At 40.6% G+C, this 18,354-nt stretch overlaps 1 protein-coding gene across 21 annotated transcripts in view; it reads right to left on the reverse strand.

Annotated features, from left to right (window-relative positions):
* The window catches only part of ebf3a (EBF transcription factor 3a), a 93,465-nt gene that overhangs the window by 14,276 nt on the left and 60,835 nt on the right, over positions 1-18,354 (reverse strand). For 6 of the 21 annotated variants that reach the window (XM_084134436.1, XM_084134449.1, XM_084134439.1 and 3 more), the window contains exons 8-10: positions 17,421-17,538; positions 10,929-11,059; positions 9,710-9,836 (exon numbers count right to left, since the gene is read on the reverse strand). In XM_084134436.1, the coding sequence (XP_083990562.1) occupies positions 9,710-9,836; positions 10,929-11,059; positions 17,421-17,538 (376 nt within the window). Of the gene's footprint in view, positions 1-9,709; positions 9,837-10,928; positions 11,063-17,393; positions 17,539-18,354 lie in introns of all 21 variants that reach the window. The other 15 variants (XM_084134435.1, XM_084134448.1, XM_084134433.1 and 12 more) reach the window with 3 other exon arrangements.

An 18,354-nucleotide genomic window follows, 5' to 3' on the forward strand; every position in this document is an offset into this window, starting at 1 on the left:
CAGAAAACTGTAGAGAAGCAAAAAAAATGATAAGAATAGACAGTTTCTTAGGGTGTGTAAAAAAGATTTGTTTTGAAGACTTTGGCGAAAAGCATTCTGGGTAATGAAGTGTTATTCCACTATGGCCATAAAATAGAAATTAACTTATTAAACATAATGAAATGCATAAATTATAATATATATTCTCTGGAAATGCCCCATATGTTGTTTGATAAGATGTTATTGGTAATTCAAAATGGAAAATGAAATATAAAAAAAAACAGTTATGAATTTCAATCTATTTGAACACACTTAAATTCTACATTCAATTCTATTCAAATTCTTTTCATTTGGTTAAAAAAAAAACTGTGCTTGCATTCCAGACGTCCATTACATCCCATGATGATGATAAGTGTGTATCTTTGGCTCTGATAATGAATGGCTTTCTTGCTGTTGCTCTCTATTACTTTGTCTAATTATCCTTAACTGCTGCGAGCTTATCTCCGCCCCACCCCCACCATCAAGAACCACTTTTCCACTTTTTTTTTTACTTCTACAAACACAATTCAGAAAGGGGAAACACAAGATATTTTAAAGCGGAGAGAGATCTTGAATATGCTGCCCATCTCTGGTTTCTTAAGGGAACGGAGAATGCCTGACTGTTGTCAACATGCTCTGCGAAAACAAAAACGTGGAAAGGAAATGTCTTTTAACACGGATTGCCCATTGTTCTACAGCTAAGCTACAGAGACATAGAAGAAAGGGGAAAAAAATGAAAATGGAAAAGCATCAAAGGGCAAAAAGAGTTTCTGAGTTTAATGCAGCATAATAAAAACAGGAAAACATTCATTTGTTCCAGCACAGCTGCTGGATTTCACTCTAAATGAGGTCAATTTTCATTGCAATTATGATCATCTTCCTGTAACTGCCTAGCCTGGTTAAAACCAGACCATTCTCAGTAGTAACTGAGTTATGGTCTGGCAAAGCTCCATAGACAAATCATTTCCAAAGGGGCGTCACCAACGGACGTCGCTCAAACGCCTCTGGGCGCAGTTGGATAGACCTAAAACCAATCAGAGCGATCGTCATCGTGTAAAGCCATATGCTGCGTCCCAATTTGCCTAAGTTACACTACGCCATAAAAGTATGTACTCTTTTTGTGAAGAAAAGGTATTTACTTTTGAATGTGTAGCAAAAAAGTAGGCAAGCTTTGGGACATACTACTTCGTCATCTTTATCGGACGGATCTGTCGCGTGCATCCTGTCACTTAAACTGCCCTGTCAATCATCGTGTCACAGTTAAAATCCTCTATTAAATCTAATTAAATTTCCTACCGTTTCGGAGAGAAATGTAGAAGCACGTTCATCTGCCAGTGGGTCTTTTATGGAGACTGTCCTCATGTGTTTGCAATTTGAATAAAATAATGCATTTAAAAGTTGAACGACGTCGCTCAAATGCCTCTGGGCGCAATTGGATAGACCTAAAACCAATCAGAGCGATCGTCATTGTGTAAAGCCCGCCTCAACGTTTCTGATTGGTGCCGCAATTTCGACGGCATGGAAATGGGGTTGAATGAGCTCTTTGCCAGACTACTTCTCCAGCAAATCTGAATTTGCCGGAAGTTGTCTGGGTTTTCCCAGGCTAGTAACTGCCTGACCAAGATATAGTAATAATTCAGTAACTTTACCAAAAACAGACCACCTTCATAATTAGAATTTATTTGACCTGAAATATAATCTGAGAGAAGAACTAAGGACTTTATTTTGCTGTTAACAAGAGAGACATGCTAGCAGCTGCCACAGATGTGTCTTTTCTCTTGTAATATGTAAAAAAACATACATAGATGTTTATATACACACACAGTGTTGTTAGTGTTGTTAGATGTGTTTATATATATATATATATATATATATATATATATATATATATATATATATATATATATGTATATGTTAGATATGAAATATACTATATATATATTGCATTTTAAAATGTTTGACATTTTTGGTCACTACAACTTTTGACTAACAGTGTATAAAACGCTTTATTAGAAAAAAGACTAATGTTAGGCGACTACAAAGCAGACTAGGTGATAAACCAAATGAAGAGCGATTTTTGGGATTAAAGTGGAAAAGAACGAGGCATAGACAACTAAAAGGGGAGAAATTAGCTGATGGCTGACTAGTTTTGTACTATTACAATGCTTTGAATTTCAAGCCTGATTTGAGCAAGAAAAAGAGCAATATAGGGAAGAAGGGGTGGGGGGGGGGGTGAAGTGGGGTTTTCAGAGAACAGAGAGAGCTGGAGCTCTTCGACATGGCGCTAACTTCTTCATTTTATTGCCAGCTGTCTCCGAGGAAGCTATTTCATCTCCAAGAAATTCAGATACTCCGGAAATTAAAATTTCAAAGATCTGCGGCGTGAAAAAAAAAAAAAAAAAGAGTGTGGGAGAAAAAAAATCAATGGAGGCAGATCAATGCTCATAGAAATTTCATGAACTTTGAACCGATACAGGCATGATGATGAGAAAGAGAGAGAGGGGGCTGCTCGAGCCACCGATAAAGTGTCGACAGGACAAGAGAATCCCACTCTCACGATCTAGGCCCTTCATATTTTATTTCCCTGACAGAAATTACATTTCAAGTCTATTTCTGTAACAAGGAAGGTTAAAAAAGACCTCCACCCCTTCCATTTCTCTTTTCTTCCTCCTTTTGTCAGCATTCTCCATCCATGTGACTCACCTCCGGCGGATCTGACTCAAACGGCCCGCCGATGTCAAATCGAATTGGGTTCCCCCGATCGCAGACGCAAACGAATATTGTAAAATGAAGATCGATACATGGATGAGGTGGAGGGAAAAAAAATCAATGGCCGCTAAATTATTGCTGCATTTCGTCCTCATTCGAGATGAGTTGTGTTTTCCTCTGCCGGTCAATACTTTGTGGCTTCTCTCATTAATCTATAAATAAATTCGGCGATGAATGTGGCGCACGGGTTAGGCCCGGGTCAGAGGGCTGCACACGGGAAGATGTTTGGGAACGAGAGAGCGCCCCATCCATCAGAGGAGTGCTGGCCACTGGAGCATGACTAATTTCTCTGACTTAGTGAGGACAAACCTATTTAAAGCTGCCAGAGGTAAAAAAAAAAAAAGAAAAAGAAAAAATGGACTGAGCCAAAATAGCAACCAGCAGGGCCAATCATACCCAAATCACTCCAGTGCAACTCTCTTTAAGGAGAGAAGGTTCATTCGACCCTTCCAGCACATGCAGAGGTTGACTGAATCTTTTTTGGACCTCTGCTTATTATAGAGTTGTAGCTTGTCACAATATTGCGTTAAAATATCACCACAATCCCCAATGGTGTGACATTGCTCACAATAATGGCGCGCTCCTCTCTGAAGTAATAATATTTCTCAAACAACTGTCTGAGAAGAAAAATTCTCATCTGCTGAGAAGGACTCTTGGTTCTAGTTATTAGTGAGCAGTTTCCCAGTACACTTGTATCATTAGACAAGAGCGCAATAGAGTGTTTTTCTCCATTCGTTTTCTCTAAAGACATTTCCATTAAAAAATATAAAATTTAATTTGAAAAAATAATTACATTTAAAATATAGAATATATAATATTGGATTAGTGTCTTCTAAACTGTGCATAATAATAATTCATGAATGTCAATTCTGATTTAAAAAGATTGGGCATCTTTTCTTCTTCTGATTCAGAACCTTTGATTCTGATTCAAAATTGTAATCATTTTTAATTCGAATCTTCAAAATGTGAATCAGACTCTGGAAGTCGTTAAATCATTGTGATTGTACAGTAGTAACATCTTTGTCATTATTTCTAAATATTTAATGCATCTATCATCCTTTAAACTTTAAGGATTTTAAACTCTTCAAAGCTTTCATATAAGGATGTCAAGTCAACTTGCTTTTCTAACTGAAAAGTACAGTTCTATGATTTTTATTTTATTTTTTGTCCAAAACTCATTTTAATTCAATTGAACTGGATTTAAAAAACACATTCTCTATTCAATTCTAAATGACACACATCTCTGCGGCTAAATGTAAATCTTACAAAACAATATAGAGAAAAGGAATGGATTTCCTCTGTTTAGAAGTCGTTCATGCACTCTTTTAAGTGTGTTTTGTTGTACTTGATGTAGTGAACATGATGGAGACGGAGAGGAAAACAACTCCTGGACTGCGTTCAAACACCTCTGTTTACATTTCCTCCCTGCTACTGATTACTTCTGGTAGTTCTGAGTGTGTTTGCATGTGTGTGTGTGTGTGTGTGTGCAGTCCTATCAGATGCAGCTCGTGCTCGGCGAGGCCAAAGGCAGTGGGTGGGGACGAGTGTCTGATGGACAGATAGCCCAGTGCAAACGGCTGGCTGATAATTCGCTGATATGCCGTTTCATGTGCCAGCGTTTAGATTTGTTTACCATCTTTCCTGTTTCCAACCACCCCCTCCCAATCTGCTTACAAAGACCCCACTAGAAGATCGTCCTCTTCCAGCGACTTCCTCGAGAAGTGGACGAGCCTTTTGAAGTGGACGAGAGCGGAACTACAGAAGGGAGGTGAAAGGGAAAAAATCCGCTCTTTACATTTTGAAACATTTGCGTCAGAGGTTAATTGCCTCTAAATGTCAGTAATTAGTCTAATGAAGACCAGCGCTTGGATCCAGTGTGCCCGTGTGCATGCGTGCCAGGATCGAGATGGGCCGAGTGAGTGAAGGGGCGAGATGACCCCTTTGTCCTTTTGTGCTATGATAAATGACCGTCTCCTCCTCTGTGCGTTTTGTCAGTTTCAGCGCAGTTGAGTCGATACCTTCACCTTGACAAGGAAACTTTGTGATTTATCAGGGCCGCCGGCCAATCAACAGGCCGGGAGTTTGGAGCCCTTGGAGAGCCCGAGAGCACGCTGTGGTCAAAGTCTCGGGGAGCCGAACGGGGCGACGTTGTCATCGGCGTGATAGACAAATGAGTCTCGTTAGAAGCGGCCAAAAAAAAGAGGGGAGGGGTCCCGAGATGGAGGGAAAAAGTGAGAAATAGGAAGCAGAAAAAGCGCTTGACTCGTACTAATAACAGAAAGAGTCCAGATCGGTCACGGCGGGTTAAAAGACGAAGCACCCTGTCACGCCGCGGGTTTTGAAATTAGCAAATAATGTTCCCGAGTTCTGATAAATGTCTGACGGGCCTCCCTCGCAAATCATTTTTTAACATTTTGATGCATGTCTACAATCCCATCGGAGGAAGGGAAAAGTTTACTGGCCCTCGAATGTGCCGTGACAAATGAAGGCCGGTAAGTGTACAATTTCTGTATGAAGTATAGTTCATTTTCGCCAATTCTGGTAAATGGGTGTCACTGATTAGGACAAATAGTCTGGAAGGGTGATAGCTCCTGCCGTACGTCTCTATTCCTCTTTCTCCTTCTCTCCCTGGCCTCCAGTGGAGCGTTAAGGCCGTGGTCACCAGTGACCATGCCTAAATAGAAAGCAATAGCTTTGATGCAATTAGAGTCCGACGTTGAGCTTTATTTATGGCGGGTGTCATTGTTGGGAATCGTTTGTAAAAGCGCTCAGGAGGCCTGCCTCCGTTAAAGTGTCTATTAGAGCCAGAGCGCTCACATACATATATATCTTAATTTATATCTCTCACTTTCCCCTTGTTAGGAGCCAAAGGAGATCATTGCTGCCTCCAAATTTGGGTCATAGATATGGACGGAATGTATTCCCATGCACAATCTGTCATTCCAATTTGTTTATAGGGATGTTCCTGCTGATCTTTTAAGGTACTTTTGAGACCAAGTCTCCCCAAAAAAGGTTCTGTGGGGAAAAAAGTGGCAATTTTTTTTTTTGCCAATTCCAATACCAGCTCAAAGCAAAAATAAAAACTGTATTGTCTATTAAAAATAATCAAATACTATATATTTGTTAAATAACTAAATTTATATAGAGAATTGTATATATATAATTTTCTACATTAATTTAACATTAACATTAATAACATTAACATATATATAGAATTTGATTTTTATATATGTACTGTACATAAGAATATTATTACAATATTATTCTAAAATATAATATTTTATAATTTAATAATTTTTTCTATTTAAAAAAAAACAAGTAAATAAATAAATAAATAAATAAAATTTATTTATAACAAATATAAAATTTCTAATTCAATTTCAATAGGGAATACATCAACACAATAAAAAATTTAAAAAAAAAATACACTCATCAAGCCATTTCATGAGAAATTTAAAGGGAACATCTGGATGGACTTTTTAAAATAGCCAGATCAGCTAAAGAGAGCATTTGTGAGTTGAGAGCTATTGGCAAAGGGACAAACAGCCGTCCTGCTTTGATTTTTTTTCTCTCTCTCTCTCTTTCTCTTTTTATGGAGCCTTCTGACAAGCTGTTCCATGCCAGACCTGATCAATGGATAACCAATACAGGTATCAGATGGCGCAGCGGTGGCCTTGTGTTAACAAAAGACACTATCGTACAAACATACAAGGTTAAAGATGAAAAAACTAACAGAACACGCAGTTCTTTGAAGGATACAAAGGGATGCAGACTCAATAAACCACTGCAGTGTTTCCTTTTAAATGAAGATGCTAAGAGCCTAGAGCTGTAAATAGCCCAACACACACACACAGAAAAACACGCGGTAGATCAGAGTGTTAATGGACAGCTATTGAATAACACATTGTTTTAGGCCCAGTTCTGGCAGCTCATAAACTACGGAGACCCTCTTGCATGTTTGCGTAACCTTAAGGGATGCCGACATCCCATCACAGGCCGTCTTTAATGTCCCCAGGTCTTGGTGGATCTCTGCGGCGTGTTTAATTTCACTGCTGTTTAGCTGTGTCAAAGCAAGAGGCGTTGGAGAGTACCGGAGGACATTAGGAGCCGCTTTCAGAGTCTGAGCAGAGTAATTTGTTTAAAGAGCATTGACCTCTGAGACAGGCGGCTTGTGTTGGCCGTGATGGAGGAGAATTATCGACTCTTAAAGTAGCACTGCACTCTGACAGGCGTATGCCGCCACATCTGAGCGAACACGAAGGACCTTTTACAACACCTTCAGCACTGACACCATTCACAGGGCAATGAAGGACACATCACCCCAAAATCACAAGAACTTATATTTAGTTTAAATTGTAATGAAGGCTATATTTAGGACCATTATGATTTGCAACATTATTTTCCAATTAAGCACATTTTTTCCTCCAAAATAATTCACAAAAAAAAGTCATAATGTGCTTAATTGTCATGACAATAATATCACAATACAAATAAATCATAATGTTCCTAAAGCTTGCTTAAAGCTTCACGATAATATATATAATATAAATGTGCATTTAATGCACAAATGGTAAATCACAGCATACATCACTCAACAGATGGTTGCTGTATGCTAGTAATGATCAGACCCATATCTGAGCGTACTACGCCCCTGCAAAAGGAGGTCACGACACAGTATTTAATTGGCCGTGATGTATCAGATGAGAGCGAGGGTGTGTCTGACTCCGAAAAAAAGAGGGTGGTCAACATGAAATGTTGTAACGCCCAACAAAAACAGTATATAACTATTTAAAAATGATCTTGTAAAATATCCGACACTTACACAATTTAGCAAATACACACAAACAAACACACAGAGAGAGAGGGAGAGAGAGAGCTTTTAGCATTTCCAGTTCAAAGCGGCTGTTTATGAACTAATTACAGGCATAAACTCAAGCAATTTGTTTCGATCGATATCACTTACAAGAGTTTAAGAACTGAAAATAGGAAAAGAGAGAAAAAAAATGGAAATATAGAAAGAACAAAACAGAAGCAAAATGCACCTCTGAGCTTTGCTAAAAGAAAATAATCATAATTACAATATTTACAAGTACTGTTTTTGATATAGTCTTTTATTTAAGAACATTCATTAATAAATAAGCTTTGAACGGGAATTTAATTGACTTAAAGTGTCAACCAGTTTGATAAAGCCTTATAACAGCATGAAATGAATCCAGTCTAGCGTGTGTGTGTGTGTGTGTGTGTGTTCTGATTTGCCTGTCATTTGTGACCTCAGAGAGGGAGGTGAGGCATTATGGGGATTGGAGTTCAGAAGATGAGAGGGACGGGGCGTGTAGTCTGTGACTTCTCTTCTTTAATTCGAGGGGATAATTAACTAAGTCCTCAAAATCTCCGCCAGTAATTATATCTCCTCACTGATGAGCAGGAACAAGGATCAGTGAGGGAAAACAAACAAACATTTCATGAAGACAGGGGAAGGTGGGGGTGACAGATGCTGGATTGTCTTCTATAAAGGCCTCCAGTAAACTTAGGCAATATAAGTATACAGTATAAACATCTATATACTGTATATAAACTGTATTTATAGCACTCGATGCATAGATGGATGGATGGATAGATAGATAGATAGATAGATAGATAGATAGATAGATAGATAGATAGATAGATAGATAGATAGATAGATAGATAGATAGATAGATAGATAGATAGATAGCACTCAATGCATAGATAGATAGATCAAAAGTCAAAGATTCTGATAAAAAAAATTAAATTTCAAATCTGAATCAAAGATTCTAAATCAAAAGAAGAAGAATAGCTGGCGAATCCTGATATGTGATAACCCACAATCCTGTACGTTCAGATCAACGATTGCATACTGACTGGGCAGCAGAACAGCAGTTTTGGTTTCAGACACAGAAACTTTGGTCGGAAACTAGGTTAACCACGGTCAATTTTTGTTAGGGTTGATGACGCAAATGTTCGTCAAAACATTTGTAATGTGTGCTGAATTTGACACTGACTCCCTGTTTTGTGCTTATTAGCATTAGCACATGGTTAGTTCCCGAGTCTCTGCGGCTTTAACGATGGCAGACATTAATGTCTGAGCAGGTCTGGTATTAGCCGGCCCTGTGTTCTCGGGTTTCATTATCGCAGGGGCTCGTTGGCCTCTGCCCTGCCCCTGCTGAGAGGGTTAAATGTGGGAGGGAGAATCGGCCCGCAGCCTCGGTGGGGTTGAGATGGGGAACAGCTGCCTGGGGGGACCGGGGCCCCTTCCTCACCTCTCTCTCTCTCTCTCTCTCTCTCTCTCTCTCTCTCTCTCTCTCTCTCTCTCTCTCTCTCTCTCTCTCTCTCTCTCTCTCTCTCTCTCTCTCTCTCTCTCTCTCTCTCTCTCTCTCTCTCTCTCTCTCTCTCTCTCTCTCCTTGACATTCCTGAGTGTGAGAGTAATTCCTGATGATTATCTCATTGTCCTACTCAATTTGGGATCTGACACACTGCTTCCAGGTCAAACACGGTGTGACCATGTAACCTCCAGTATCAGCTGTACCGAGGGAGAGATTACGCTCATCTTAGACCACATAAAAACCCAATCGCCCACAATCCACCCAGACACACAAAGCACAACCTTGTGAGCTGGTCACACATACGTATGCACACATGAGTAACCTGGGCACCAAGAAACACTAGTGTTTTTGTGTAAAGTAGAGGAAAGGGTGCAGGAGAAAGGGTCAGAGATGTGTTGTCAGGATTTGAGATTAACTGGAGTTGGCAACTTCCCCCAACTCCATTGGTCTGCGTTATGATATAGGGTTACAGAGGCATGCATCTAACACCGGTTGGGGTTCAGCACTTAAGCATGAAGCCAAAGACTTGAGAGAATGGAGGGAACCTAAACAAAAACCAACTGATATGACTGCAACTCACCTGTATACACGAATCGTCCCGGCGCACCTTTGCAGAACTGCTTTGACTTGTAAGACAGGGTGACTTCTACGACGCCCGGGATGTGTCTTGGAGGGGTCTGCACTCGGATGGCATGGGGCGTAATGAGCTTCGAGAGAGAATGGGTAACCTGGTTAGGACCATGCAAACTACACCAACTGTATAGATTTGAGAAACTGGCATGCAATGAAAACATTAAACCAATGAGCTCCAGTGCTTAACTAATTGTCAAGTATCCTGACAGGTAGAAACTAAACCTTCATAAGTAAATCTGGCCCATAATTTTTCCAAATTTCTTGTTGATTGAGAGTTAACGTCAGCGGAAAGGTCTTAGCTCTTACATACAGTAGAGCTCAGAAATTAGCGTTACCAGCTAAGAAAGACAGTGGGCAAACTCGGTTAGGACCATGCTAATTGTTGCATAGATTTGAACGCCTGAGTGGTAAAGTAACCTGTCAAGTAGAAGAATTTTATTTGTCCTCGCTTTAGAGTTAACGTCAGCAAATAGTCCTTGGATTACACTGAGCCCAGGAAAGGCCAAGGGGCAGGAGTCCTGTTAAAATCACCTCCATATGTCTTTCCTTCACTGTTTTCCTAGCTTTCCCTCGCTCGTTTTTCCCCCTCTGAGATATTTCACCCCTAATTGTTCAATTGTTTTGCAAGACCTCACGGTTCGGCAAGGAACGCGGCGGAGGCCTCTGTGGACTTATTGTGAGGCTGTTTAGCATGCAGTTTGTTTATCTAACTCCTTATCTGCTCGTGTGATTAAACTAGGAAAAGAAAAATAATAAAATAAAATCGAATAAACAAACGCTCATTGGCTCGTTGAGGCTCCGACCGACAAATATATGCCAGACAGCTTTATCAACTCATAAAGGAACACACTAACCTGAAATCATTATTAGCTCCGAACTAATTACGACGCAGCTTCGGCATCCCTTTAGTTCACTCTTATTTATATGTTTATGTGGCGTGAAATGAACAAAAAGTAAATGTACAGAGACAATAAACGGACGGCAGCATAATTGCATTAAACCGGTAGAAGCAGGGCTTCATAAACTGTGTATAATCACAGTTTTCACGTAATCACTTTTTATAGAATCTAATGAAGTTCATTAGAAGGCTGTTATAGGAATACATGGCTGGGCAAATATCTCGTGCACAGTAAAATGAATTATCTGGTTTTATGCCAAAGTCTTACCTCACTCCATACTAGCATGGTGCCAAACACGACCTGTAGTCCATCGAAGAAGTTATCTCCGATGATGATGACCGTGGCTCCTCCAGTGGTCCAGCCTTCACTCGGGCTAATGGCCTTTATGCACGGGGTAGCTGCTTATAACAGAACAAAAAAAGCACAACTCAGGATCCTGTTTTTGTATGGACACACGCTAGCCACATGCAGATCATTCTCATGCTGAGGATAATGAAACCTAAAGTAAACGGAGCATGAATGATTTGGGCCACGCGAAAACAAAAGGCCTGCGTTGTACATCAACTCTTCTGTATAGAAATCAGCCATTAAACTGTTCACTAACACAATGAGAGAGAAAAGAAAACATCGACTGATGCGGCCTGTGTCTGTCCGGCAGATAAACCGTCGTTCAGATACGTTAGAGCAAATGCGGCCGTTGCTGATGATTAAGCACTGTGTGCACGCTAGGACCGTCGATTTATCTGTCCGGCTTTCACAGATCTGAGATCAGTCAATCAAAAGGTCGTGGAGCAAAGCACGGGCGGCGGGACAGCAAAAAAGCGTGACTTCGATTTTTCATGCACCCGCTAATTGGGTCGAGGCTTTTTATCTGCAAACCTTGCCTTTGGTTTAAAAACTTCCAACTTTCTCCTCTCTTCCAACCCTTTATCTCCCAGTGTCTCTTATCTTTTGGTAATGAGCACTTTTTGCCTTTTGGGGTCTTTAAAATCAGATTTTAGAAGCGATGAGATGGGATTTGTGAGTTTAAGGTTTAAATAGGTAAGCTATCATGCTAATGGTGAAGTACACGTGTTCTTAAATGAGAGAATGAGGTTGTGGGTCTGACCCCGCCTTTGTCGAGAAGTTAGCCAATGGCTCATTAGCATACATTATTGTAGTGACTGCCCCCCCTCCACCCCTGCGGAGTCAACACTACCACAGTTGTAAGCGGTCGGAGGCCTAGGGCGACTCGACCCCCCCCCCGTTAACATCTTAGCGCTGTGTGCTTTGATCCGCTTTTCCTCTTCACTCTGTTGACTCTGTTCTGCCACCCCCTCCAAAGCACCTTTTGAATACGAACTCCCGGGCAAAGCGAGCGCGAATATGACAACACACTGCTAATACTGGCCAACAATTCAACCGCAACAGTAGCCCTTCACCTTGAGCTGTTTTCATTTTATTTTACGGCTTACCAGGCCTCGCTCATTTCGTTTCTTTTCCAGGGAAAAACAATGGCATTGTGCTTTTAGATTTTAAGGTCTCAGAGAGGTTATTAATAATGCACAGACGATGGTTGGCCTATTTGGAAACCCTCTCAGCTTAAAATCTCTCCCCTCCATTAAAAGTGTCTGACATCATTTTCATCAGCCCACAGACTCTGACATCATTTTATAACCCGAAAATATTCAATACGCCTCTTGTGCCAAAACTAATGCTGCACTCACATATTTATTTAATGATTTAAATGCCAAATCACTATTAACTTATATACTTCAGATTACACATACATTATATCAATTTGATATTAACATTTTGAAATAACTTTAATTTAATAATATTATAATAGAAATTATTGAATAATTGACAATGGAGCTGGGCTGTTGAATACATAATTATAATATGTAATATTCCCACCAATAGTGTGTGTATATAGTCTCTCTCTCCCAATATATGGCACCTGTACTGCTTGTTTAATCCTTCGCAAGGTGAATAACAGAAGTTGGATTGCCGGTCTGGGACGTGTTATGTGCCCAAATCTAATACTTAAGGTTAGGGGTTTGTTCAAGTACTTATTAAGCTCCGCCAATAATACAATAAATGATATATTTATGACCGTTACATGAGGTAAACTTGTGGGGTTAAGCCCTTGTGTGTGCAGGTGTTTCTCTCCCCTGTCTCTCTGCTGTTCTAGCGGCCCTAGTTAATCAACATTAGGTATTGTTGTGTAGAACAGCCCAGACAAGGCAGCTCTCTTTGTTTGCCTTAATGTTGGACTAGTGGAGGTTATATTTACTCATTCCTCTCAGCTCCCAGAGCACCAGAAGCCCTGAGCTCGCTCTCTCTTTCTCTCTCACACACACACACTGGGAGCTTGCCCTTAACTAGAGCTGTTGACTTCATGCTAATAAGTTCATACAAATTTTCATTTCTGAGGCTTGGGAATGACATTTGCTTTTCTTAATTGCAGGCAGAGCGTTTGAAAGAGGATCAAGTCTCCAAAGACAGACACGACTCCTCATAGGGACTGACCTTCATCAGCGCAACCAATTATAGCAAATCATTCACCAAAAATTACAGTAAACAAATTTACTTTGTGTAGGTGAGCAGAAGGAAGGGGCTGGTGCACGTGAGTGTGTCTGCGCGTGCGCGAGGAGAGAACGGGCCCACGAGAGGGGCAGTCTGGCAGCTGTGGCCTGAGATCACCACGCATTGCCTCGGAATTCGCAACGCTCCCCCCCGCCATCCTAGAGAAAAGGCTGCCAGACCTCTCCCCTCTCCCCTCTCCGCCGCCGAGCATTTGCATACATTCTGCTTGAATATAGAGAGGGAACATGTGTTGAATGGGAAGCATAAAGGAGTGAATTACACAGCCTGTGTTCGTCAGCTAATGATATACGTGCGAAATGCACTCAAGCGGATGATGGAAATTGGAGAAAGCAGACATGGTCTATGGCGGCCCGGAGAGGCCAAGTTCAACACTCCACTAGGAAGTGACGGGCAGGAACGTGTTTTAACAAGGGAGAACAATTTAGCAGGGGATGTGGCTCAGGTTATGTTCGGAATTGCATACTGACATATTACCTGGAGTATTTCTGCAGTGCACAATATGCACATTTTCTGTATGCATGGAAAATCTGAATCGCCTGATATATTTGTCAAAATCTGTATCTGACAAAGTATTTATATATTTTTTTGGTTACAACAAATAATATCATTTTTAAAATATTATATATATATATATATATATATATATATATATATATATATATATATACATTAGTTGTCGCAACTAAACATTACTGCATTTTTGCAAAAAGATTTTATTTTTTTCATCCATGATAATTGGATGCTACTCGCATGCAACATAATGAGATCCCTAATTTTACTAATTTAAATAGCCAGTTTACAGTGCATGTTATAGAGACTGAAAACAAAGTGTGGTAACATTTGTAAAATAATAAAAACTAATGCTAAATTATTATATTAGTCTTGCAAAAAGGAATCTGCATGCATGTCTGCTTGCATGTGTAAATTTATCTAATAATTTTGTGGTAGTTCTTTACGCTCAGAGAAATCGCTGGCTTTGTTTCATCGGGCTTCCTCTGGCTGAAGTGGACGGTCAACAAGCAAGACTGTGTGTGTGTGTGCGTTTTCCCGTGTGTATTGTTTACAGAACACCACAGCGTCTTGGTGTGAAGCTTTAATCAGACTTGAGTCGTCTTCCATGGCAACATGGCGGCCGGCGTGTTTTGTCACCTTCTTCGCTGCACTCCCCAATATTGAGGCACTCTAACAGGTCCCATCCTGCCTGCTGCAACCTTCCTTTGTTCCAGCGCGTAAAATGTCTTGTAATTGTGCAGGGGATGTCCAGATGGCAGGCTGATCCCGGCGCTGATGGGATTAGAGCTCTTACCTCACGTCGGCCCATCTGTCCTCTCTAACTGGCTACGGCCTCACAGACGCCGACCGCTCGTCTTTATTGCATAAACCTAACAACATTACCGCCACTTGGTATGCAAATCAACTCGGGGCTGTAGGCCCAGTCCGGAGGGGGTGTGCGTGCACCGCAAGAGAGACTTTCTTTTTCTTGCTCTAAATGTCTTCCTTCTCTTTTCTGTCTTGTGCATCACTATATTTCTTTGCTTTCGTGGAATTAGCACTAAACGGTTTTCAAATCGGGGAATGTGTTCATTTGGACCCGGGAGGGGAGGGGAGGGGAGGGGAGGGGGGGAGGGGGGGTTCGACTGTGTATGTTCTGTCTGGCTATGTGCAGATGGGGCCATTTGGATCCGAGTGTGTGCGCGCATGTTCGCGCCTGTGTGAATTTGTACATATGTTTCTGCGTGGCGTATCTAAATGGCGCTAATGCAAAAGAAACCCTCCTATAGTGTGCGCTCGCCTCTTTCTCCTCCCCCAGGTTTCTTTCCCCAGCTGTAAATAATGAAAGGGGCTCATGTGCTCGGAGAGCACAGCAACGGTGAGGGTCCGCTGGGCTATGTGAAGGGAATTACTTTAAGTTGAAGATCAGAAGGCAGAGCAAATTCACTGTCCGGGAAAATTCGCCTGAATTAGATGATTAGATAAAAGTGTGATAGGGCAGGAGAAACGGTAGGACCTCCCCGTGGCCGCTCTCGTGCTCTCTCAGCTTGCATTTATCACTTTCAAGAATGTGTTTCTAATCTAAACCACCCTGTATCTGCGCCGCAGACCTGGACTTGACCGTAAATATGGACGAAGTTATATTTTACGACTATATATCCTGTACATGTGTGCAAGAAGCTCTTCTACACCAGAATGGAAAGAGATGACAGGTTGAACCTTTCTCTCGTTTCCTTCTCAGCCAAATGATAAGTCTTAAACATTCTCTGGAGTTTAAAGAAGTGATTAAACGCCAAGTTCGGATGCTCGGAAACTCTTTCTTTCTGTTTTAACGGCCCCCCGGTCGCCTTTAAAGGGCCAGATATTAGATAGGTAGCTGTAATATTCACTACGGCCCAAATTTGCCATCAGGGCCGGGTGAAACAGCAGGTAACTAAGTGGTGAGAGAACGCGTCTGCGAGGCCGGTGGGTGTTTAAGGAGGAGGTGAGCTTTTAAAACAGTCGGAAATTTAAAAGAGTTGTCAGGAATATCGCCACCACTTGTTACAGTGCTGTCAGAATTCACCGCGAGAGGGAATGAATTCGTTTAAATTTGACCGTGACTATCATACATGAGGCCTAATAATGGGTGCGAAAGAAAGAAACAGTCTGAAACAGTCTTTCTTCATGCACATCCTCTTCTAACAATAAAACCACTGAAATCCAACCGCAGATGAACTATATGGTGGTTGTAAACACAGTAATGGAAGCTTAGAAAAAGATTTACAATAAAAAGGACTCTGCCAAGGAGGCTTTGAAGAAGGATAGCCTCGGCAGTGTTTGGGTTGAGCCGTGTTTTTTCTGTCTTTCTCTCTCTCGGTCTCACGGGACTCAGGCAGACGAGGGGAGAGGCCTCAACCTTCTTAATTGCTCTCCTAATTAAAGGCGGTTGCTAAGGAAAACACACCTACTATCAAGCGACTACAGCAGAGAGACAAACAATACGTCAGAATACCAAACACTCGAGCGCTCAGGGCACAAACGTTCAATTACGCTACTTCTGTACTGCTTTTCACCAACGTTAATGCAAGAAGCCGAGAAATAGAAAACAAATATTTTTGCTGGGGTTTTTTGTCTCACACGAGTCGGGATTTGATGCGATTTCTCTTGCATCATTAAATATTACTGGAGCCTTGGTTGATATGGTAATTACGGACTGATTAAGACAAAGAAAATACTAATGTTATGTTTTTTAATGAGCAAAGATTATGTTCTGTTTTAATGCTTAGCCCAGAGATTTGAGTACTGAAGTAGAGTGATCAAAACCAGCTCAGTCTAACAAAGCAGCAAAATCTGAATTTTACTCATCCAAGGACTTGCTTTATACATACACACACACATACATACACACACACATATACATATATATATATATATATATATATATACATACATACACACACACACAGAGAGAGAGAGAGAGAGAGAGAGAGAGAGAGAGAGAGCGAGAGAGAGAGAGAGAGAGAGAGAGAGCAGTGTTAATTAAAACCAAGTCTGGATGTAATCAGTTCATTTTCTGCACTGAATTTAGAGGGATTTTCATGGCAAAATGTATTAAACCTACTAGCGATGTGAATTGGTAGCTGAAAGTACACTGAAAATATTTAATATGAATATGTTCATTATATATTTTCCGTGCACGGATTTGCTGTTTGTGCTAAAATTGTGATAAAAAATATATAAGCCATCACACAATTTTGAGAATAACAAAAAAAAAATTCAAAATGCGACGTAAGAAAATTGAAAAATGTGGCCCAAAATCATTCATAAAAATTGCAAAAACTGTATTTATTTTTTAAATGAGTGCAATAACATCAGTAATAATATTAACAATAAAATTAGTGATGAATTAAGCAGGTAGAAACACCATAAAATTGAAACTAAAAAGTTCTGAGGAAACAGAGAAAGCATGAATATTCTCTAAAAGATGAACTAGCTATGTTTCCTCTAAAGTTTCACTACCATGTTTCGTTGATGAGCGAGAATGGGCGATGTGAATGACTAAAAGAATGTGGGCTAAAAATGAGAAAAGGGGAAAGGGAAATGCAGGAAAACAGAAGGAGAAAGTGAGAGAAGCTCTGCAAATAATAGTGTTATGGGAAATGTGCCTACCATTCTCCAGATAAGGAGTGGCCGTACCTTCTGAGGGATCTAGACGGCGAGCTCTTCTGCCGTGTTTTGAGTTGTTGTGGACAAACATGTTGTCCGACACGGCCAACACGTGACCGTCCACATTAACCGTTGTCGATACAACGACCTGTGAAGAAAACGTAAAGATTGTTTGATGGCATGTTCAATCTCTACATTGGGCCTGTGTGAAAAAGTTCATTGAGATGCATTGCTTCACATTTTTCCTATGAAAGTCTTGGTATGAATAGGCCTTTAAAACTAAATAAATTCCAAATATTCCATTTAACATAATCAATCAATCAATCAATCAATCAATCAAATCACATATATAAATAAACTTCCTAAATTTATAAAAAAATAATACAATTACAAAGTTCATAGCTATATAATATCTTGAGTTTGGTATGATAAAGTTTGTAGAAATCAATTTCCACATTTCTTGCCAAAAATATGAACTCAATAAAAACAGACTCCCCTTAAACTTAGAATCGACTTCATTGAACTAAATGAATCATTTGGCATCAATAAAATATCAGGCCTGTTTTTGACCAGAGGCCTTTTTGAGTAGGCCTATACTTAAAGGCCAGAGAAACAAGAAGGACACTTCTGAGGGTTTCTGCGGGGTCTTTATCAGAAACCGTGGCTCTTTTTTTCAGCTTGCTCTTTGTTGTGGCTCTTATTTGCGAGAAAACGAACACAAAAAGCCTTTTTGGCCTGTGGTGTCGACTCAACATGAGAGCAGGTCTCAGTACAGTTAGTGGATGAACCCGGCGCTCTTCTGATCAGTAGGGTCCTTTGGACACGGACACACACGCGCCACACACGGCTTTGTTTGTTTGACTTCTCTCCTCCGTACCAGCGAGGCTTTATTTTGAATGCTGACAACCATGCGACTGCTCCACACCTTCGAAACAATAACCGCAAACACATTTGCCTCGCTAAG

Source organism: Abramis brama (assembly GCF_963993115.1).
Source record: "Abramis brama genome assembly, chromosome: 14".
Lineage (NCBI taxonomy): Eukaryota > Metazoa > Chordata > Actinopteri > Cypriniformes > Leuciscidae > Abramis > Abramis brama.